The sequence below is a fragment of the Phyllobates terribilis genome, unplaced genomic scaffold (genome assembly GCF_046119375.1).
Source record: "Phyllobates terribilis strain yellow unplaced genomic scaffold, ASM4611937v1 Scaffold_5__5_contigs__length_657084704, whole genome shotgun sequence".
NCBI classification, from domain to species: Eukaryota; Metazoa; Chordata; class Amphibia; order Anura; family Dendrobatidae; genus Phyllobates; species Phyllobates terribilis.
Window position 1 is genome coordinate 390,760,178 of NW_027362765.1, and position 25,737 is coordinate 390,785,914.

Below are 25,737 nucleotides of genomic sequence, written 5' to 3' on the forward strand. Positions count from 1 at the left end.
TCTCACAGTAATATAAGCTGGATGTGATATGTATGTGTCTTTCCCAGTAATATAGGCCTTATGTGAGATATTTGTGTCTCTAGCAGTAATACAGGCTGGATGTGAGCTCTGTGTGTGTCTCTCAGTAATATAGGCTGGATGTGATCTCTGTGTGTCTCTCCCAGTAATATAGGCTGGATGTGAGGTCTGTGTGTCTCTCCCAGTAATATAGGCTGGATGTGAGGTCTGTGTCTCTACCAGTAATATAGGCAGGATGTGAGCTCTGTGTGTCTCTCCCAGTAATATAGGCTTTGTGTGATGAGTGTCATCTCTTCCCATAATATTGGCTTAATGTGATGTGTGTGATCTCTCACAGTAATATAGATTGGATGTGATATGTATGTTGTGTCTTTCCCAGTAATACACGTTGGATGTGAGCTCTGTGTGTGTCTCTCAGTAATATAGGCTGGATGTGTCATATATCAGCATAGCTTCCCCTCTATATTTCTTCCATAAGTACTTTCATTCTTTTCTGTAGCCTGATTTCTCTGCCCTCTCAGAGATACTTTCCCCCCTCTCCACTGCAGATCTGTGTGTACAACCCCCTTCTCCTCTCTCCTGCTATCTTTAACTCTGAGAGAAGGGAGGATGAGATCAGAGAGTATCACCAGAACCAGGAGCAATAGCTCTGACTGATGTGTAACATTTTTGCAGCGCACTCAGCTATAAAAAGGACTTACACTCCACAGTAGAAAAATGTTTGTTTTTTTTTTAAATAAAGACTATAAATAAAGACTAAGTGAACAATAAAAAAAAATAATTCTGTGTGAAGGTGCACACATCCTTTTGTTTCCTCTTCAATTCTTCTCTTCTGTATTCTCCATAAATAGGGACATGATTGCGGAAACACGTACATTTTGTATGCAAACTAAAACTTTGGTTCAATTAACACGTTACTAACATTGTTATCGCGCAGCAGATGGCTATATTAAATGAGAACGCCACCAAAAAATTAATTAGACTTATCTCCTTTGCTGCGAAGGACAAGTGGAATGGCTCCTTCAAAATTATTTCTGTTCTGTCAGAGGAGACGGCGAAATGTCTAGGAGGCGAATAATTGTTTTATGTAGGAGCTGATCAAATTCCGTAGAGAATTTATTTCTTTTTCAAGATAATTTTCTAAGTGCAAATAAATGAAAATCAGATCTGATCTAATATGTTGTACTTAATTTGCCCTGCAGAGGCGCTGCAGGGAAATTCAACACATATTTCCCCACAATTATTACCCGATTGCATGGGTAATATCTGACTCTATTAACCACTTAATATCTGACTCTATTAACCACTTAATGCTGCAACCATTTTTCTTTTTGCAAGTTCGATTTTTCATCCCCTTCTTTTGCATCGACAGATATATGAGGGCTTGTTTTTTGCAGGACAAGTTGTAACTTTGATTAACACCATTCATTTTACCAAGTAATATACTGAAAAGTGTGAAAAAATCCTGAATGTACTGAATTGGTAAAAATACGCAATTCTTTAATAGTTTTCGGTCTTCGTTTTTTCATTGTTCACTGTGCGATAAAAAATAGCCAGGTAACGTGATTCTTCGGGTCAATGCGATTATAAAGATACCAAACTTGAATAGTTTTTTTACTGCTTTTAAAAAATGTTGAACTTTCTTTTTTTTTCTTATTTTGCTTGAAAAATGTAACTTTTTTTTATATTGATTTTTTTTTGCTAATTTTTTTTTATTAGTAACATTTTGGAGTACATACAGTCATGGCCAAAAGTTTTGAGAATGACACCAAAATTATATTTTCACATGATCTGCTGGCCTCTGGTTTTTATTAGTGTTTGTCTGATGTTTATATCACATACAGAAATATAATTGCAATCATATTATGAGTACCAATAGGTTATATTGACAGAATGAGTTAATGCAGCAAGTCAATATTTGCAGTGTTGCCCCTTCTTCTTCAAGACCTCTGTAATTCTCCCTGGCACGCTCTCAATCAACTTTTGGACCAAATCCTGACTGATAGCAGTCCATTCTTGCATAATCAATGCTTGCATTTTGCCAGAATTTGTTGGATTTTGTTTGTCCACCCGTCTCTTGATGACTGACCACAAGTTCTCAATGGGATTAAGATCTGGGGAGTTTCCAGGCCATGGACCCAAAATCTCTGTTTTGTTCCATGAGCCATTTAGTTATCACCTTTGCTTTATGGCAAGGTGCTCCATCATGCTAGAAAAGGCATTGTTGGGCGCCAAACTGCTCTTGGACGGTTGGGAGAAGTTGCTCTTGGAGGACATTCTGGTACCATTCTTTATTCATGGCTGTGTTTTTAGGCAAGACTGTGAGTGAGCCGATTCCCTTAGCTGAGAAGCAACCCCACACATGAATGGTTTCAGGATGCTTTACAGTTGGCATGAGACAAGACTGGTGGTAGCGCTCACCTCTTCTTCTCCGAATAAGCTGTTTTCCAGATGTCCCAAACAATCGAAAAGGGGATTCATCAGAGAAAATGACTTTGCCCCAGTCCTCAGCAGTCCACTCCCTGTACCTTTTGCAGAATATCAGTCGGTCCCTGATGTTTTTTCTGGAGAGAAGTGGCTTCTTTGCTGCCCTCCTTGAAACCAGCCCTTGCTCAAAGAGTCTCCGCCTCACAGTGCGTGCAGAAGCACTCACACCAGCCTGCTGCCATTCCTGAGCAAGCTCGGCACTGCTGGTAGTCCGATCCCGCAGCTGAAACAGTTTTAAGATACGGTCCTGTCGCTTGCTGGTCTTTCTTGGGCGCCCTGGAGCCTTTTTGACAACAATGGAAGCTCTCTCCTTGAAGTTCTTGATGATGCGATAGATTGTTGACTGAGGTGCAATCTTTGTAGCTGCGATACTCTTCCCTGTTAGGCCATTTTTGTGCAGTGCAATGATGGCTGCACGTGTTTCTTTAGAGATAACCATGGTTAACTGAAGAGAAACAATGATACCAAGAACCAGCCTCCTTTTAAAGTGTCCAGTGATGTCATTCTTACTTAATGATGACTGATTGATCGCCAGCCCTGTCCTCATCAACACCCACACCTGTGTTAATGGATCAATCACTAAAACGATGTTAGCTGCTTCTTTTAAGGCAGGATAGATAGATATTAGAAAAAACTTTTTGACAGTTAGGGTGATTAATGAGTGGAACAGGCTGCCACGAGAGGTGGTGAGTTCCCCTTCAATGGACGTCTTCAAACAGAGGCTGGACAGACATCTGTCTGAGATGATTTAGTGAATCCTGCTTTGAGCAGGGGGTTGGACCAGATGACCCAGGAGGTCCCTTCCAACTCTACCATTCTATGATTCTATGATTCTATGATAGGACTGCAATGATGTTGAAATGTGTTTTGGGGGTTAAAGTTCATTTTCTGGGCAAATATTGACTTTGCAAGTACAGTAATTGCTGTTAAGCTGATCACTCTTTGACATTCAGGAGTATATGCAAATTGCCATTACAAAAAATGAAGCAGTAAACTTTGGAAAAATTACTGTTTGTCTCATTCTCAATACTTTTGGCCATGACTGTACAATACTTTAATCATCTGTAAGAGGAGAGTCAGCAACCACCCATACCCATACACATTAGATTGTCATCTGATCCCACTGAGTTGGTTCCGATGACTTTATTCCCATGTGTATGGGCGCTTTTAGTGCCCATCATCTCAACCCCACCAGTAGATAGTGGATAAGCAGTGGTCAATCTGAGGTATCAGCCTGTAGAGCTTCAACCTCAGTCCAAATATCCCTTTCTGTGCAGCTCGGCAGTCCGAGATTAATATGGAGGAATACACAAAACATCATGAATAATACAAAAGGTCAGTGCCCCCCCTCTCCATTGCTGGAGCTCACAGCGTGAAAGCGTGAAACGCATTGTTAAATATTTCAATAATGTTATTGGAAATGACACCGCTTCTCAATCTCTGGAGATTTTAAAAAACTATTAAAGAGTGAAAAGTATTAAAAAATTCAAAAAAGAATTTAAATCAATAAAGGCATAAAAAAAAATTCTTGCAGCCTACAGCTAAACTTAGATACTGTTTATTTATTTCTTAGACTGTGTCCACATTACCATCATTTCTTGCATACTTAAAGGGAATTAGACTAAGAAAGATTTCCTCCAGAAACAGCGCCTCACCTGTCCACAGGCTTTGTGTGGGATTGCAGCTCAGATCAATTCCCTTCAGTAGTGAAGAGCTGCAATACTACTCCTACTCCTTACTACTACTCCTTACTACTACTACTTACTTACTACTCCTTGGAAATCCCTTTAAAACTAGGATGCACCAGCTTTTCTGGTTGGTGGGATCCATTATCATACTGCATCTCATTCAAGGGCTGCAATAAAACTTAAAGGTGTATTATAATCTGAGATATTTCTAGCAAATGACCGATAGTCATTGAAAGTAGAACCTGCACCTATATGGATGCCAGGCAACAAACACTACTGATCCCACCACTGCCACCAATTTGTCAGGAACAACAACTACCACCACCACCGATTTGTCACCTTGCATTGATTAGCACCTCTTTAGTAACGAGGATGTACAGTCAAAGTTTGACCTTCAACAATTGTCAGCCCTTTCTTAATTACTCTGTATACACACTCCATGTCTGCTCTCCATCAGATAACTTGCTTTAATTAACTGTTCACAACGGGGGATGCAGACAGAGATCTGTATAATTCCATTTATGACAATGAAAAATAGGCATCCACTTCTGCCCCAGTAGCACTCTCCTTTGTAAAGTACAGAAGAGAGAGCCCCCATGCATAGAGAGCACCTTTTAACTAATATACACCTTTCTGAAGGCCCATCAGAGGTCAAAGGGACCCCATTCTTCTAATGGAGGATGTGGGTGTTTGGGGCAGGCTTTGAAGCTGAGTCTGCTACACACAGGGTAGACTTTTATCTCTAACATGAGCAGTCTGAGATAGCAGGTTCAAGACCCCTTGAAAAACTAAAAAACAATGTGAAAAATAACATAACATTTTTTAAAAATATTAATAAAATTAATAATAAAACCCCATAAAAGTTTGAATCATTAAAATATAAAATAATTTAACCCTTAAGATAAACGCTGTAAAAAAAAATCATAATGCCAAAATTACCATTTTTTTGTCTGTACACCTCCCCCCCCTAAAAAAAAATGAAATATAAAATGATCAAAACATTGTGTGTACCCCGAAAATTGTACCTAAAAAAAATCTGCAGTTCAGCATGCAAAAACAATGGCATTGACCTACAAAATAATGTTGGGTAATTCTTACCATACAAAAAAAAACACCATAAAATCAAAATTCCTAAAAAAAACAATGTCGGAATTTAGTTTTGTTTTTTTTTTTACAATTGCATTGCAGTTGGAATTTTTTTTCCCTGTTTTCCAGTACATTATACGGTAAAACGAATGGTGAGATTGTTTTTTTTATGGGAAATTAAAGTATTTACTAAGAGAAGACCGGTCCATGAAGCCATCCCTGGTTCAGAAGAATCGCTCGTTACTGTCACCGGTCGATCGTGCTGCACTGGTAACGTAGAAACAAACTCGCAGAATGTAGTTTTATTACAAAACAGATAATTTTTTTGCTATTTTGATACAGATCTAGGACAGTAAACTAAATCTTAGGCCTCGTATGTGTATTCTGTATCCCCGCATTGCAGTAAAAACGCCGGAGATGAGCGACACAAAGATTTTAATGAATAAGCAGAATTGAAATAGACCCCGTTTTAGCGACCGATCAAAATAATCTCACACCTCAAAACCCACGAAAATAGAAACTTTAGGACTGGAAAGAAGAAAATGAAGCGCTGATACTCATGGTAAATTTCACTCATTACTATTCAATCACACAAAATTACGTAGCAATTAGTTGCCTAATATCCGGGAACATGATTATTGTTCTCGCAGTAATCAGAGGCAGCGCTCATATAATTACTACTCAACATAGAAACACGGCAGTGACCCAAATACCCTCCATCCGTCTACTCCAAGCTGGAGAGTTGTCACTTCAAAGCTGAATTGATTGCGAAATTAAAGGTGCAGCACGGAGAGAGTGTCAGTGTGAAGTGCGATCAACATCATCGCCATCACTTAACTGTGTACTGCAGATTACAAATCAGTGTTTTTCCAATACTTGCTTTCTTTCCCCATAGACAGGGACAGATGCCGAATTGCTTAGAAAAAAAATACTCATCTTTCCATTATTAAAAGCCCCATTTCCGATCAGTACAATATCCTGTTATGTAGAGTGGATGCATAACATTGGTCATCCTGGATAGAACGTGAGAACTCTACCGTTAATCTGGATTTAGGGTCTGTGGAAAGAAGGGGGTGACAAGTCATGTGCGTACCAATATAGCAGACAATAGTGATTATCACCAAGCAACTGCCTTTAATTCATAATATATTTTTTGTGTGGTATCCTAAAGGTATTGTGTCATCAGAAAAAAAGACCTTCTCAGCAGTCACTTCCTGATCTGTAGAAATCACTTTTCAGCAGTCACTTCCTGATCTGTAGAAATCACTTCTCAGCAGTCACTTCCTGTTCTGTAGAGATCACTTCTCAGCAGTCACTTCCTGTTCTGTAGAGATCACTTCTCAGCAGTCACTTCCTGTTCTGTAGAGATCACTTTTCAGCAGTCACTTCCTGTTCTGTAGAAATCACTTCTCAGCAGTCACTTCCTATTCTGTAGAGATCACTTCTCATTAATAACTTCCTGTTCTATAGAGATCACTTCTCATTAATAATGTCCTGTTCTGTAGAGATCACTTCTCAGCAGTCACTTCCTGTTCTGTAGAGATCACTTTTCAGCAGTCACTTCCTGATCTGTAGAAATCACTTCTCAGCAGTCACTTCCTGTTCTGTAGAGATCACTTCTCAGCAGTCACTTCCTGTTCTGTAGAGATCACTTCTCAGCAGTCACTTCCTGATCTGTAGAAATCACTTCTCAGCAGTCACTTCCTGTTCTGTAGAGATCACTTCTCAGCAGTCACTTCCTGATCTGTAGAGATCACTTCTCAGCAGTCACTTCCTGTTCTGTAGAGATCACTTCTCAGTAGTCACTCCCTGATCTGTAGAGATCACTTCTCATCAGTCAATTCCTGTTCTGTAGAGATCACTTCTCAGCAGTCACTTCCTGTTCTGTAGAGATCACTTCTCAGTAGTCATTTCCTGAACTGTAGAGATCACTTCTCTGCAGTCACTTCCTGTTTTGTAGAGATCACTTCTCAGCAGTCACTTCCTGATCTGTAGAGGTCACTTCTCTGCAGTCACTTCCTGTTCTGTAGAGATCACTTCTGAGCAGTCACTTCCTGATCTGTAGAGATCACTTCTCAGCAGTCACTTCCTGATCTGTAGAGATCACTTCTCAGCAGTCGATTCCTGATCTGTAGAGATCACTTCTCAGCAGTCACTTCCTGTTCTGTAGAGATCACTTCTCAGTAGTCACTCCCTGATCTGTAGAGATCACTTCTCATCAGTCGCTTCCTGTTCTGTAGAGATCACTTCTCAGCAGTCACTTCCTGTTCTGTAGAGATCACTTCTCAATAGTCACTTCCTTTTCTGTAGAGATCACTTCTCAGCAGTCATTTCCTGATCTGTAGAGATCACTTTTCTTCAGTCACTTCCTGTTTTGTAGAGATCACTTCTCAGCAGACACTTCCTGATCTGTAAAGATCACTTCTCTGCAGTCACTTCCTGTTCTGTAGAGGTCACTTCTCAGCAGTCACTTCCTGTTCTGTAGAGGTCATTCTCAGCATTCACTTCCTGATCTGTGGAGATCACTTCTCTGCAGTCTCTTCCTGTTCTGTAGAGATCACTTCTCTGCAATCACTACCTGTTTTGTACAGATTACTTATCTTCAGTCACCTTTCTGTTCTGTAGAGATCATTTGTCACCAGTCACTTCCTGTTCTGTAGAGATCACTTCTCTGCTGTCACTTCCTGTTCTGTAGAGGTCACTTCACAGCAGTCACTTCCTGATCTGTAGAGATCACTTCTCAGCAGTCACTTCCTGCCGTGTAGTGATCACTTCTCAGCAGTCACTTCCTGCCCTGTAGAGATCACTTCTCAGCAGTCACTTCCTGTTCTGTAGAGATCACTTCTCAGCAGTCACTTCCTGCCCTGTAGAGATCACTTCTCAGCAGTCTCTTCCTGTTCTGTAGAGATCACTTCTCAGCAGTCACTTCCTGTTCTGTAGAGATCACTTCTCTGAAGTCACTTCCAGTTCTGTAGAGATCACTTCTCAGCAGTCACTTTCTGTCTTGTAGAGATCACTTCTCAGCAGTCACTTCCTGCCCTGTACAGATCACTTCTCAGCAGTCACTTCCTGTTCTGTAGAGATCACTGATTTTCAGTCACTTCCTATTCTGTAGAGATCACTTATATGCAGTCTCTTCCTGTTCTGTAGAGATCACTTATATGGTGTCTCTTCCTGTTCACTAGAGATCATTTCTCACCAGTCACTTTCTGTCCTGTAGAGATCAGTAGTCACTTCTCAGTCAGTAGTCACTTCCTGCTCTGTAAAGATCACTTCTCAATAGTCACTTCCTGATCTGCAGAAATCACTTCTCAGTAGTCACTTCCTGATCTGCAGAAATCACTTCTCAGTAGTCACTTCCTGATCTGCAGAGATCACTTCTCTGCAGGCAGTCTCTACCTTTTCTGTAGAGCTCTCTTCTCAACAGTTGCTTCCTGTTCTGTAGAGATCACATCTCAGCCGTCACTTCCTGTTTTGTAGAGATCACTTCTCAGCAGTCACTTCCTGCCCTGTACAGGTCACTTCTCAGCAGTCACTTCCTGTTCTGTAGAGATCACTTGTCTGCAGTCACTTCCTGTTCTGTAGAGATCACTGATTTTCAGTCACTTCCTATTCTGTAGAGATCACTTATATGCAGTCTCTTCCTGTTCTGTAAAGATCACTTATATGGTGTCTCTTCCTGTTCACTAGAGATCATTTCTCACCAGTCACTTTCTGTCCTGTAGAGATCAGTAGTCACTTCTCAGTCAGTAGTCACTTCCTGCTCTGTAAAGATCACTTCTCAATAGTCACTTCCTGATCTGCAGAGATCACTTCTCAATAGTCACTTCCTGATCTGCAGAGATCACTTCTCAGTAGTCACTTCCTGATCTGCAGAGATCACTTCTCTGCAGGCAATCTCTACCTTTTCTGTAGAGATCTCTTCTCAACAGTTGCTGCCTGTTCTGTAGAGATCACTTCTCATTAATAACTTCCTGTTCTATAGAGATCATTTCTCAGTAGTCACTTCCTATCCTGTAGAGATCACTTCTCAGCAGTCACTTCCTGTTCTGTAGAGATCACCTCTCTGCAGTCACTTCCTGTTCTGTAGAGATCACTTCTCAGCAGTCACTTCTTGTTCTGTAGAGATCACTTCTCAGCAGTCACTTCCTGTTCTGTAGAGATCACCTCTCAGCAGTCACTTCATGTTCTGTAGAAATCACTTCTCAGCAGTCACTTCCTGTTCTGTAGAGATCACTTCTCAGTAGTCACTTCCTGTTCTGTAGAGATCACCTCTCTGCAGTCACTTCCTGTTCTGTAGAGATCACTTCTCAGCAGTCACTTCCTGTTTTGTAGAGATCACTTCTCAGTAGTCACTTCCTGTCCTGTAGAGATCACTACTCAGCAGTCACTTCCTGTTCTGTAGAGATCACTTCTCAGTAGTCACTTCCTGTCCTGTAGAGATCACTTCTCAGTAGTCACTTCCTGTCCTGTAGAGATCACCTCTCAGCAGTCACTTCCTGTTCTGTAGAGATCACTTCTCAGCAATCACTTCCTGTTCTGTAGAGATCACTTCTCAGTAGTCACTTCCTGTTCTGTAGAGATCACTTCTCAGCAGTCACTTCCTGTTCTGTAGAGATCACTTCTCAGTAGTCACTTCCTGTCCTGTAGAGATCACTTCTCAGTAGTCACTTCCTGTTTTGTAGAGATCACTTCTCAGTAGTCACTTCCTGTCCTGTAGAGATCACTTCTCAGCAGTCACTTCCTGTTCTGTAGAGATCACCTCTCAGCAGTCACTTCCTGTTCTGTAGAGATCACCTCTCAGCAGTCACTTCCTGTTCTGTAGAGATCACTTCTCAGCAGTCACTTCCTGTTCTGTAGAGATCACTTCTCAGCAGTCACTTCCTGTTTTGTAGAGATCACTTCTCAGTAGTCACTTCCTGTTCTGTAGAGATCACTTCTCAGCATTCACTTCCTGTTCTGTAGAGATCACTTCTCAGTAGTCACTTCCTGTCCTGTAGAGATCACTTCTCAGTAGTCACTTCCTGTTCTGTAGAGATCACTTCTCAGTAGTCACTTCCTGTCCTGTAGAGATCACCTCTCAGCAGTCACTTCCTGTTCTGTAGAGATCACTTCTCAGCAGTCACTTCCTGTTCTGTAGAGATCACTTCTCAGTAGTCACTTCCTGTTCTGTAGAGATCACCTCTCTGCAGTCACTTCCTGTTCTGTAGAGATTATTTCTCAGCGTCATTAGATTGTTAGATAAACATAAAGTAGATCCTTTTAGCCAAGCAAAAACTGTATAGTGGCCGCAGATTGTTACGCCACATCTGCCTGTATTACAATAAGGCTATGTTCACACACTTTGGGTTTTTCAGCGTTTTTTGCTGCAGATTTTTATAGAAAATTTTCAGCTGCATTTTGCAGTACCAGCAAAGTCTACGAGAAACCAGAATTCTCTGTTCCCACACCTTGTTTTTTGTTGTTGTGTATTTTGTGACTTGGTTGGGTTTTTGGAAAATAGAGCATGTCACTTCTTTTAGCGTTTTTTAATCTTTTTTTCAGCTTTTTTTTCACCCATAGGAAGTAAAAACGCACCAAAATTAGCATCAGCATTTTTTCAGCGTTTTTGATAGCAAAATAGAATGGGGTTCTTTTTTTTCCACAGAACTTTATGTACAAGCATAAACAGAGACAGAAAGACAATGAAAAAATTGCATCAAAAAACGTAGCAAAACCTGTTTTTGACGCAGCTGATTTCCTGTCAGAGATTAGGTTTTGCTATAGACTTGTGACGCTGAAAAACCCAACATGTATGAACATAGCCTAAATGGGGGTGGATCTGCAGTAACCTGCTGTGGCCCCTACGCTGTTAATGGAGCTGTGCTTTTCCTCTCTGATCACACCCAGCCCGCCACTGACACCAGGAACAGATGATTGACAGGGTTTTGAGTCCCCCTCCAATCTGATGTTAATGGCCTATCCAAAGACAGACCATCAATACAAGAATACTGGACAACATCTTTAATGCAAACACAGCCTTAATAATGTCAAGGTGATCTCCACATATATGACTATGGGTAAGTGGATGTTAATCAGTGGTAAAAAAAATTCACTTCTATGCTGTCATACACCTTAGGGCTGATGCATTAAGACTGGGGCGTTGCGCGCCCCAGTGGCTGCTGGAGTATGATGCAGCAAATTTAGCCTTTTTAAGCGATTCACATGAAGCAAATTGCAAATTGTTAAATACAGGAAATTTATAAGAATTCGATACAAATTCGAGTTGCAACATATTGGTTTGCTCATCTCTAATTATCTTTCTATCTATCTATTATCTATCTATCTATCTGTCTATCTATCTATCTGTCTATCTATCTCACACCTCTGTACTGGACATATATAAGGTTTTTTCCAACCAGCGACACTCGGCTTTGAAATCCCCTTAATTCAATTACAGTATCTAATCGTGTCTTTTCCTTCCTTCCCGGGAAGCAGTCAATAGTTTTCATTCCATAGAGATATTTCCGGACCTAGTTATAAAATAAACTGTGATTGATCTTCTTTCAGTCTCCCCAATAATAGCTCTGCCGATCAGTACAAGTTAATGAGAAGATCACAGCACAGTGAGCAAGGTCAGCAGAGGGTCTGGGCTATCACTGAGAATGATCCATTGTATTGATTGCTCCCATTGTATCAATGACTTCCTGATGGGAATGTAGTGACTGAAACTGTCCCCCATTATTCCTCACCACTCTCGGCCTGACCAGGCGAGGCTGGGAATAATATATGGGGTGCTCTCTGGCTGGTGCACTGTGTATGAGGACACTATTGCTGAAGAATTGTGCTTGGAGATACTATTTGCCATTATATATGTGGTCATTTTCTGGCATGGTCATTAGAAGGGTTTATATGAAAGGCACAATGTGTTTAATCTAGAGGTAGCCAAAATACCTTGACATGATCCCCATTCAAATAAATGGGCAACCAAGTGATACACTACTGACCTAACTTTTCTGGGCTCTTAGCTGCCCAACTATGATATTAAGATGGGAGAGGTTTTCCTGTTCAGTTCCTTTATCTTCATAGAAGTTTTTACATTTGATAGTCGTTCCCTTCAGTTTTCAAAAATTGCACTAACTTTCAAGTCTTCATGTCTCCATTAATATTTAGTCCACCTAATATGTAGTTTACAACCTGATCCTAATAACAGACATTTCTCTTGAAGTCTGTGTGTCCAGTGTATTATTGTCTTCACTAGCTCTCATGTATCAGCACAGCTTCATTCCTGGACTAATTTTGCCTTCTAGAGCTCATGAAGGTTCATATACCTTCCACAGCCTGATTGAGCTGCCTTCCCCTTTCCTCTTTAACTGCAGTGACACTTTCCCCCACACTCCACTGCTACATTTACTAACACATAGAGAAGAGAGTGAGAAGAGCAGGGAGAGCCTTCAGAGCCAGGATCAGAGCTTAGAGTTTGCAGACCAGTTAGCTAGTGGTAATGCAGCAGCGAAGAGGTTGACAATTTGCAATGAAGACTTTGTAGAAAATTGCTTAAATTTGCATTGTGCATTGAGCAATATATTCAGTTCAGTGGTGTACATGCAGTGACATACTTCCAATGGAGCTAGACCATGCAGCTGCTGTGATACATGGGGTGTCAGAGGTCATCAGGCACCACTAACAACTGTATTTGCAAGTGAAAGCCCCAATTCCCTGCTCTACCATTCACTCAGTAACTGTTCCAGTTCAGTCTGATGGGTTACAGTGATGTTGGCTGCTCTGAACCCCCAAATGTACAGGTCAAAAGAAGTTTGCTGCAAGCTCCTTGGCTTGTCCTAGGAATGGGGTTAGGTGAGTAAAGTATTATTTTTATTATTGAGATGCACTATTTCTGTGTGTGTTCATGTGGTGGGGACTCAGGGGACAACATTTTCTGTGGGAGCACTAGAAGGGGTATTTTGCTGTGTGTGGACAGAATTCTGAGCATTATACTGTGCAAGGGGTTCAAATGGTGTAATATACTATATGTGTGTTGTATAAAGGGCATTATACAGTGTGGGCTCAATAATAGTGCATAATAGTGTGGGGAAGTACTAAGGGTGCATTTTTATGTGTGAGGAAACTAATAGTGCATAATACTGTGTGGGAGTACTAAGGGGCCATTATACTCTGTGGATGCAGCGATAGTGCATCATACTGTATGGGTGTACTAAAGGGGGCATTTTACTGTGTGGGGGGCACAAATAGTGTATAATATTGTGTGGTGGTTCTAAGGGGGCATTATACTATGTGGGGGCACAAATAGTGCATAATACTGTGTGGGTGTACTGAGTCAGCATTGTACTGTACGGGAGGCACTATGGGGGAATTAAACTGTGTCTGGGCACTAATAGTACATAATGCAGCGTGGTGGTCCTAAGGGGGGATTATACTGTGTCAGGGCACTAATAGTGCATAATGCAGTGTGGGGGTCCTAAGGGGGAATTATACTGTGTCTGGGCACTAATAGTGCATAATACTCTGTTGGAGTACCAAGGAGGCATTATACTATGCGGGAAGCACAAAGGGGGGAATCATACTGTGTGGGGGCACTCTTAGATAATACTCACTGGGAGTACTAGGGGGGGCATTATATTATGTGGGAGGCATGAATGGGGCATCTTCCTGCATACTGTTTGTGGGGAAATGAGTGGACATCATACTGTGTGGGTAGGTAACAGAGTGCACCACTACGAAGCACTAAAGATATTTCAATTAATAATACTTTATTAACTGTGATGGGAGACCATGACCCTGTGTAGGGGCATTATTATACAGTGTGGGGCACTGAAGGGCCACTATTGCGGTGTGTTGCACATAGGGTAACACTATTCTGTTTTTTTCGCTTGTAATGTGACTTGGCAGAAAAGTTTCTATGGAGGGGTATTCTGAAGTTCGCTATGGAGCCCATATTTTCTTCTACGCCCCTGTGTATAAAACTTTAACCATTTCCTTTGAGATTACCATATATTTCTAAAACAGAGCTTGTGATCCCATATAGCGCACATAGAAGCCATACGACCAACATAGAGATATATTTTGCCAACAATCTAACTGAAGAAACCGCAGTGAAAACAAGTCTGGTAATTCGGGCTTGTTGTGCTTTTAACCTGCGACCTCTTGAATGCGAGGCTTCTGCATCATGATATAGCAGAGCCGGTGAATGAGTTTTTATGAGCGTCCAGTGATAAGAAAAAACAGCTTATAATAGAAAAAAATGGCGTGATTTTTAACCATTGAATTGCCCCTGTAAGATGAATAGCTGCTGAGTATATACAGTCCAAGTCTCGACATCGGGGTTTGCAGATAGCCGGGGATATTATAGACATTTTTATTTCAGCGTCTTCTTCGCCCAATGTTCTCTTTCGAAGACTTGGCGAAATGTAATTGAATTTCAAAGCAATAATGCTGACTTATCAGCCAGACGCAGGTAGCAGAATAGCACGCCGGCTCCTCCGCGCAGCAGAGACGTGCACCGTGCTCTTGTCAATGTGGCAGTAAAAAATATCAGAGGACAATAGAAAAGTAACAGGAAAAAAAGCCTCAACATTCCGGAATGGACATTCAATAAAGAGTTTCATACCGCACCTAATGGGAAAAATAACCCAAGGGATCCGAGGATGACTAATGCCATCCAAGACTGCGAAATATTTCTGCAGACAGGAATTAAGGCTTTATGTATGTATTATTTCAGATATCGTCTTGTGACTCCTCATTTTTTCTTACATTGGCCGGAAACCAGTTTAATGCAAAGATGAGATGAATTGACTTAGGCTGATCCCCTAGTTTGCCGAATGTATGATGTGCCATAGAGATGTGTGAGAAGTTTGCATTGGAAGGGTCGTAGGGCCAAGACCCCCATCAATCACCAAAATTGGTCCGTAGAGCTCCCCTCTGTGCCAAGCTTTAAAACTTTTAGCTTGAAGGTCTCAATACTTTGGTCCTATAGGATGTTATGGGGGTTGTGCTAAAATAAGGAAACGTGATCTGCTTCTTCTTCCAGAAACAGCGTCATGCTCATAAGTTGGCTATATTACACTTGCCTACTGTCGCATGACTACATACATAGCAGTGGCAGGATTGTGTCAACTTTATATACAAGTGCATCTCACTAAACTAGATTATCATCAAAAAGTTAATTTATTTCAGTTCTTCAATACAAAAAGTGAAACTCCTATATTATATAGAGTCATTACACACAGAGTGATCTATTTCAAGTGTTTATTTCTGTTAATGTTGATGATTATGGCTTACAGCCAATGACAACACAAAAGTCATTATCTCAGTAAATTAGAATAATTTATAACAGCTTGAAAAATGTTTTTATAATCTGAAATGTTGGCCTACTGAAATGTATGCTCAGTAAATGCCCTCAATACTTGGTCGGGCTCCTTTTGCATCAATTACTGCATCAATGCGGCGTGGCATGGAGGCGATCAGCCTGTGGCACTGCTGAGGTGTTATGGAAGCCCAGGTGGCTTTGATAGCAGCCTTCAGCTCGTCTGCATTGTTGGGTCTGGGGTCTCTCATCTTCCTCTTGACAATACCCCATAGATTCTCTATAATAGATTCTCTATGGGGTTAAGGTCAGGTGAGTTTGCTACCAATCAAGCACAGTGATACTGTTGTGTGTAAACCAGGTATTGGTACTTTTGGCAGTGTGGACAGGGGCCAAGTCCTGCTGGAGAATGACATTTCCATCTCCATAAAGCTTGTCGGCAGAGGGAAGCATGAAGTGCTCTAAAATGTCCTGGTAGACGGCTGCGCTGACTTTGGTCTTGATAAAACACAGTGGACCTCCACCAGCAGATGACATGGCTCCCCAAACCATCACTGATTGTGGAGACTTCACACTAGACCTCCAGCAGCTTGGATTGTGGCCTCTCCACTCTTCCTCCAGACTCTGGGACCTTGATTTCCAAATGAGATGCAAAATTTACTTTCATCTGAAAACAACACCTTTGGCCTCTGAGCGATAGTCCAGGTCTTTTTCTCCTTGGCCCAGGTAAGACGCTTCTTGTCTATTGGTCATGAGTGGCTTGACACAAGGAATGTGACACTTGTAGCCCATGTCCTGGATACGTCTGTGTGTGGTGGCTCTTGAAGCAATGACTCCAGCAGCAGTCCACTCCTTGTCAATCTCCCCCAAATGTTTGAATGGCCTTTTCTTAACAATCCTTTCAAGGCTGCGGTTATCCCGGTTGCTTGTGCACCTTTTTCTACCACACTTTTTCTTTCCACTCAACTTTCCATTAATATGCTTGGATACAGCACTCTGTGAACAGCCAGCTTCTTTAGCAATGACCTTTTGTGGCTTACCCTCCTTGTGGAGTGTGTCAGTGACTGCCTTCTGGACATCTGTCAAGTCAGCAGTCTTCCCCATGATTGTGGAGCCTACTGAAACAGACTAATGGACCTTTTTAAATGCATTGGAAGCCTTTGCAGGTGTTTTTTGTTGATTATTCTAATATACTGAGATAATGACTTTTGTGTTGTCATTGGCTGTAAGCCATAATCATCAACATTAACAGAAATAAACACTTGAAATAGATCACTCTATTTGTAATGACTCTATATAATTTATAAGTTTCACTTTTTGTATTGAAGAACTGAAATAAATTAACTTTTTGATGATATTCTAATTTAGTGAGAAGCACTTGTTACTGTCAGATCACTGTAATAGCGCTGGTAATATACTGCAGGGATCACTGTGCAGTGCGTAAAACATTATTGGAGCATTATAACATCATTAACCTTTAGACACCATGATCAATAGTTGCCTATGAGAACAACTATAGAGCGGGCTGGAGGTTGTTCTCTATATCTCCACCTCAGGGTTTGGTCTGGGCTGTAAATAGCCAGCCTTGTGACTCAGGTGGGGGTCATTATCTGGAGAGACTTGCTCCAGAGAGGAGCTTGCATGTGTTTTGCTGAACCATGTGTGACTAACCCTGAGTGGCTGGAAAGTGGCCGATATACGGACTGTGCTGTATATTTTTTTGTTTTGCCGTTATGCCGAATGCGCTGTGTCTAATTTATGGACTCCAGGGTGGTTTATGACATGTTTTAATTTAATAAACCAACCCGAAATTTAAAGAAACAGTGTTCCGTGTCTACCTCTGTGTACAGCCGAGCAAGCCGCTTTACTACACTATTATAACACTGCCCCTATGTACAAGAATATAACTAATATAATACTGCCCCCTATGTACAAGCATATAACTACTATAATACTGCTCCCTATGTACAAGAATATAACTGCTATAATACTGCCCCTATGTACAAGAATATAACTACTATAATACTGCCCCTATGTACAAGAATATAACTACTATAATACTGCTCCTATGTACAAGAATATAACTACTATAATACTACCCCTATGTACAAGAATATAAATACTATAATACTGCCCCTATGTACAGGAATATAACTACTATTATACTGCCCCTATGTACAAGAATATAACTACTATAATACTGCTCCTATGTATAAGAATATAACTACTATAATACTGCCCCTATGTACAAGAATATAACTACTATAATACTGTCCCCTATGTACAGGAATATAACTACTATTATACTGCCCCTATGTACAAGAATATAACTACTATAATACTGCTCCTATGTACAAGAATATAACTACTATAATACTGCCCCCTATGTACAAGAATATAACTACTATAATACTGCTCCCTATGTACAAGAATATAACTACTATAATACTGCCCCCTATGTACAAGAATATAACTACTATAATACTGCCTCTATATACAAGAATATAACTACTATAATACTGCTCCCTATGTACAAGAATATAACTGCTATAATACTGCCCCTATGTACAAGAATATAACTACTATAATACTGCCCCTATGTACAAGAATATAACTACTATAATACTGCCCCTATGTACAAGAATATAACTACTATAATACTGTCCCCTATGTACAGGAATATAACTACTATTATACTGCCCCTATGTACAAGAATATAACTACTATAATACTGCCCCTATGTACAAGAATATAACTACTATAATACTGCCCCTATGTACAAGAATATAACTACTATAATACTGTCCCCTATGTACAGGAATATAACTACTATTATACTGCCCCTATGTACAAGAATATAACTACTATAATACTGCTCCTATGTACAAGAATATAACTACTATAATACTGCCCCCTATGTACAAGAATATAACTACTATAATACTGCTCCCTATGTACAAGAATATAACTACTATAATACTGCCCCCTATGTACAAGAATATAACTACTATAATACTGCCTCTATATACAAGAATATAACTACTATAATACTGCTCCCTATGTACAAGAATATAACTACTATAATACTGCCCCTATGTACAAGAATATAACTACTATAATACTGCTCCTATGTACAAGAATATAACTACTATAATACTGCCCCCTATGTACAAGAATATAACTATTATAATAGTGCCCCCTATGTACAAGAATATAACTACTATAATACTGCCCCTATGTACAAGAATATAACTACTATTATACTGCCCCTATGTACAAGAATATAACTACTATAATACTGCTCCTATGTACAAGAATATAACTACTATAATACTGCCCCCTATGTACAAGAATATAACTATTATAATAGTGCCCCCTATGTACAAGAATATAACTACTATAATACTGCCCCTATGTACAAGAATATAACTACTATAATACTGCTCCTATGTACAAGAATATAACTACTATAATACTGCCCCTATGTACAAGACTATAACTACTATAATATTGCTCCTATGTACAAGAATATAACTACTATAATACTGCCCCTATGAACAAGAATATAACTACTAAAATACTGCCCCCTATGTACAAGAATATAACTACTATAATACTGCTCCTATGTACAAGAATATAACTACTATAATACTGCTCCTATGTACAAGAATATACCTACTATAATACTGCCCCCTATGTACAAGAATATAGCTACTATAATACTGCCCCCTATGTACAAGAATATAGCTACTATAATACTGCTCCTATGTACAAGAATATAACTTATAATACTGCCCCTATGTATAAGAATATAACTACTATAATACTGCTCCCTATGTACAAGAATATAACTACTATAATACTGCCCCTATGTACAAGAATAAAACTACTATAATACTGCTCCCTATGTACAAGAATATAACTACTATAATACTGCCCCTATGTACAAGAATATAACTACTATAATACTGACCCCTATGTACAAGAATATAACTACTATAATACTGCTCCCATGTACAAGAATATAACTACTATAATACTGCCCCTATGTACAAGAATATAGCTACTATAATACTGCCCCTATGTACAAGAATATAACTACTATAATACTGTCCCTATATACAAGAATATAACTACTATAATACTGCCCCCTATGTACAAGAATATAACTACTATAATACTGCCCCTATGTACAAGAATATAACTACTATAATACTGCCCCCTATGTACAAGAATATAACTACTATAATACTGCTCCTATGTACAAGAATATAACTACTATAATACTGCTCCCTATGTACAAGAATATAACTACTATAATACTGCCCCCTATGTACAAGAATATAACTACTATAATACTGCCCCCTATGTGCAAGAATATAACTACTATAATACTGACCCCTATGTACAAGAATATAACTACTATAATACTGACCCCTATGTACAAGAATATAACTACTATAATACTGCCCCCTATGTACAAGAATATAACTACTATAATACTGACCTCTATGTACAAGAATATAACTACTATAATACTGCCCCCTATGTACAAGAATATAACTACTATAATACTGCCCCTATGTACAAGAATATAACTACTATAATACTGCCCCCTATGTACAAGAATATAACTACTATAATACTGCTCCCTATGTACAAGAATATAACTACTATAATACTGCCCCTATGTACAAGAATATAACTACTATAATACTGCTCCTATGTACAAGAATATAACTACTATAATACTGCCCCCTATGTACAAGAATATAACTATTATAATAGTGCCCCCTATGTACAAGAATATAACTACTATAATACTGCCCCTATGTACAAGAATATAACTACTATTATACTGCCCCTATGTACAAGAATATAACTACTATAATACTGCTCCTATGTACAAGAATATAACTACTATAATACTGCCCCCTATGTACAAGAATATAACTATTATAATAGTGCCCCCTATGTACAAGAATATAACTACTATAATACTGCCCCTATGTACAAGAATATAACTACTATAATACTGCTCCTATGTACAAGAATATAACTACTATAATACTGCCCCTATGTACAAGACTATAACTACTATAATATTGCTCCTATGTACAAGAATATAACTACTATAATACTGCCCCTATGAACAAGAATATAACTACTAAAATACTGCCCCCTATGTACAAGAATATAACTACTATAATACTGCTCCTATGTACAAGAATATAACTACTATAATACTGCTCCTATGTACAAGAATATACCTACTATAATACTGCCCCCTATGTACAAGAATATAGCTACTATAATACTGCCCCCTATGTACAAGAATATAGCTACTATAATACTGCTCCTATGTACAAGAATATAACTATTATAATACTGCCCCTATGTATAAGAATATAACTACTATAATACTGCCCCTATGTACAAGAATATAACTACTATAATACTGCTCCTATGTACAAGAATATAACTACTATAATACTGCTCCCTATGTACAAGAATATAACTACTATAATACTGCCCCTATGTACAAGAATAAAACTACTATAATACTGCTCCCTATGTACAAGAATATAACTACTATAATACTGCCCCTATGTACAAGAATATAACTACTATAATACTGACCCCTATGTACAAGAATATAACTACTATAATACTGCTCCCATGTACAAGAATATAACTACTATAATACTGCCCCTATGTACAAGAATATAGCTACTATAATACTGCCCCTATGTACAAGAATATAACTACTATAATACTGTCCCTATATACAAGAATATAACTACTATAATACTGCCCCCTATGTACAAGAATATAACTACTATAATACTGCCCCTATGTACAAGAATATAACTACTATAATACTGCCCCCTATGTACAAGAATATAACTACTATAATACTGCTCCTATGTACAAGAATATAACTACTATAATACTGCTCCCTATGTACAAGAATATAACTACTATAATACTGCCCCCTATGTACAAGAATATAACTACTATAAAACTGCCCCCTATGTGCAAGAATATAACTACTATAATACTGACCCCTATGTACAAGAATATAACTACTATAATACTGACCCCTATGTACAAGAATATAACTACTATAATACTGCCCCCTATGTACAAGAATATAACTACTATAATACTGACCTCTATGTACAAGAATATAACTACTATAATACTGCCCCCTATGTACAAGAATATAACTACTATAATACTGCCCCTATGTACAAGAATATAACTACTATAATACTGCCCCCTATGTACAAGAATATAACTACTATAATACTGCCCCCTATGTACAAGAATATAACTACTATAATACTGCCCCTATGTACAAGAATATAACTACTATAATACTGCCCCCTATGTACAAGAATATAGCTACTATAATACTGCCCCCTATGTACAAGAATATAACTACTATAATACTGCTCCTATGTACAAGAATATAACTACTATAATACTGCCCCTATGTACAAGAATATAACTAGTATAATACTGCTCCTGTGTACAAGAATATAACTACTATAATACTGCTTCTATGTACAAGAATATAACTACTATAATACTGTCCCTATATACAAGAATATAACTACTATAATACTGCCCCCTATGTACAAGAATATAACTATTATAATACTGCCCCTATGTACAAGAATATAACTACTATAATACTGCCCCCTATGTACAAGAATATAACTACTATAATACTGCTCCTATGTACAAGAATATAACTACTATAATACTGCCCCCTATGTACAAGAATATAACTACTATAATACTGCCCCCTATGTACAAGAATATAACTACTATAATACTGCTCCTATGTACAAGAATATAACTACTATAATACTGCCCCCTTTGTACAAGAATATAACTACTATAATACTGCTCCTATGTAGAAGAATATAACTACTATAATACTGCCCCCTATGTACAAGAATATAACTACTATAATACTGCCCCCTATGTACAAGAATATAACTACTATAATACTGCTCCTATGTACAAGAATATAACTACTATAATACTGCCCCCTATGTACATGAATATAACTACTATAATACTGCTCCTATGTACAAGAATATAACTACTATAATACTGCTCCTGTGTACAAGATTATAACTACTATAATACTGCTTCTATGTACAAGAATATAACTACTATAATACTGTCCCTATATACAAGAATATAACTACTATAATACTGCCCCCTATGTACAAGAATATAACTACTATAATACTGCCCCTATGTACAAGAATATAACTACTATAATACTGCCCCCTATGTACAAGAATATAACTACTATAATACTGCTCCTATGTACAAGAATATAACTACTATAATACTGCCCCCTATGTACAAGAATATAACTACTATAATACTGCCCCCTATGTACAATAATATAACTACTATAATACTGCTCCTATGTACAAGAATATAACTACTATAATACTGCCCCCTATGTACAAGAATATAACTACTATAATACTGCCCCTATGTAGAAGAATATAACTACTTTAATACTGCTCCCTATGTACAAGAATATAGCTACTATAATACTGCCCCCTATGTACAAGAATATAACTACTATAATACTGCTCCTATGTACAAGAATATAACTACTATAATACTGCCCCTATGTAAAAGAATATAACTACTATAATACTGCTCCTGTGTACAAGAATATAACTATTATAATACTGCCCCTATGTACAAGAATATAGCTACTATAATACTGTCCCCTATGTACAAGAATATAACTACTATAATACTGCCCCCTATGTACAAGAATATAACTACTATAATACTGCTCCTATGTACAAGAATATAACTACTATAATACTGCTCCTATGTACAAGAATAAAACTACTATAATACTGCTCCCTATGTACAAGAATATAACTACTATAATACTGCCCCCTATGTACAAGAATATAACTACTATAATACTGCCCCTATGTACAAGAATATAACTACTATCATACTGCTCCCTATGTACAAGAATATAACTACTATAATACTGCTCCTATCTACAAGAATATATCTACTATAATACTGCTCCTATGTACAAGAATATAACTACTATAATACTGCCCCCTATGTACAAGAATATAACTACTATAATACTGCCCCCTATGTACAAGAATATAACTACTATAATACTGCTCCCTATGTACAAGAATATAACTACTATAATACTGCTCCTATGTACAAGAATAAAACTACTATAATACTGCTCCCTATGTACAAGAATATAACTACTATAATACTGCCCCCTATGTACAAGAATATAACTACTATAATACTGCCCCTATGTACAAGAATATAACTACTATCATACTGCTCCCTATGTACAAGAATATAACTACTATAATACTGCTCCTATCTACAAGAATATATCTACTATAATACTGCTCCTATGTACAAGAATATAACTACTATAATACTGCCCCCTATGTACAAGAATATAACTACTATAATACTGCCCCCTATGTACAAGAATATAACTACTATAATACTGCTCCTATGTACAAGAATATAACTACTATAATACTGCTCCTATGTACAAGAATAAAACTACTATAATACTGCTCCCTATGTACAAGAATATAACTACTATAATACTGTCCCTATGTACAAGAATATAACTACTATAATACTGCTCCTATGTACAAGAATATACCTACTATAATACTGACCCCTATGTACAAGAATATAACTACTATAATATTGCCCCCTATGTACAAGAATATAACTACTATAATACTGCTCCTATGTACAAGAATATAACTACTATAATACTGCTCCTATGTACAAGAATATAACTACTATAATACTGCCCCCTATGTACAACAATATAACTACTATAATACTGCCCCCTATGTACAGGAATTTAACTACTATAATACTGCCCCTATAAACAAGAATATAACTACTAATTACATAATTAAAGTTATCTCTTCCAAAAGCAAAATTCAGCTACTCGCTAATTATTTTACCTACACACAGAGGATGATGATGATTTTGAATTTTGATTTATCTGATCCATAACTCAATCCATAAAAATGTATTATAATACTTCCTCATTGTATAGTAATTTTGTTGCAGTTTTTACTTTGTTTTTTTTGCGTTGACTTGGGATAAGCCTTTTCTCAGTAATGTTGATCATCTTAGACTTCGCTTCAAACTTTGTAGCAAATTAAAATTCTGAACAAGTTGTGGTTGTTTTGTGAGAGGTCCGCATTCAGCCTTCATTCTAGGAGCGGGTTATGAAGAATGGCAATAGTTGGTTTGAGTTATTATGGAACTGACAGTCTGAAAAGCGCTGCCAATCCAGCTGTCAGTGATGAATTCATCTCCTCTGTCTTATTCCCCCCTGCTTCTTTTTAGTTATAAACTTAAAAATAAACTTTTTTATGGTATTTTCTCTTTATAAATATATTTCTGTTGTTATTTTTTATTCTAAATTGCACTTTGTTTTTGCATTTTCAGATGAAGTCTGCAGAAGTTGAGGACAGAGCGCTGTTTACAGAGACTTACTGCAAAATCTGCAATGCGCAGTTAATATCTGAGTCTCAGAGGGTTGCACATTACGAGGTGAGCGCATCCAACACTTGTGTTTAACAATACAGAGTAACCGGTGGAGGCTTGAAAAATGAAGATTGTAGAAGGTTTAAAGGAGAACTGTACTTACAAGAAACTTTTCATAATACATTGTCCTGTGTATGTGCATGAGGATTAATAATATTTCTGCCAATTATTTGACTTGTATCCTGAATTTTTCACCAGTTTTCTCCTCTGCAGACTCTTATCTCTTAATTTGCAATTGACTCTGAGCTGGTGGGTGGTGACTAACTGCTAAGATGTCTTCTATACACAACGCATAGAGAGGAATTCCTGCTCTTCATTTCTTATTCAGCACACAGACAGAAGCAGCACTAACATGGAGTAAATTACACAGTAGTACTGAGCAGTGTAGATGTGACTCCAGCCCTATTGGGAGGTAAAAGACTTGCTAGAAAGCTCAGCATGAGCTCTCTTGTGTCTCATACTGCTTCTAACAAGTCCTCAAGCCTCCCTTCTCCATATAATGTAATAGGAAGTGTAACCTGACCCCTCACTGAG

The 25,737-nt window shown here is 38.3% G+C and overlaps 1 protein-coding gene across 2 annotated transcripts in view; it reads left to right on the forward strand.

The window, feature by feature from the left end:
* ZMAT4 (zinc finger matrin-type 4) overlaps positions 1 to 25,737 on the forward strand; it is a 575,021-nt gene that overhangs the window by 47,620 nt on the left and 501,664 nt on the right. For both annotated transcript variants that reach the window (XM_073684978.1, XM_073684979.1), the window contains exon 2: positions 25,105 to 25,209. In XM_073684978.1, coding sequence (XP_073541079.1) covers positions 25,105 to 25,209 — 105 coding nt within the window. The remainder of the gene's footprint in view (positions 1 to 25,104; positions 25,210 to 25,737) is intronic.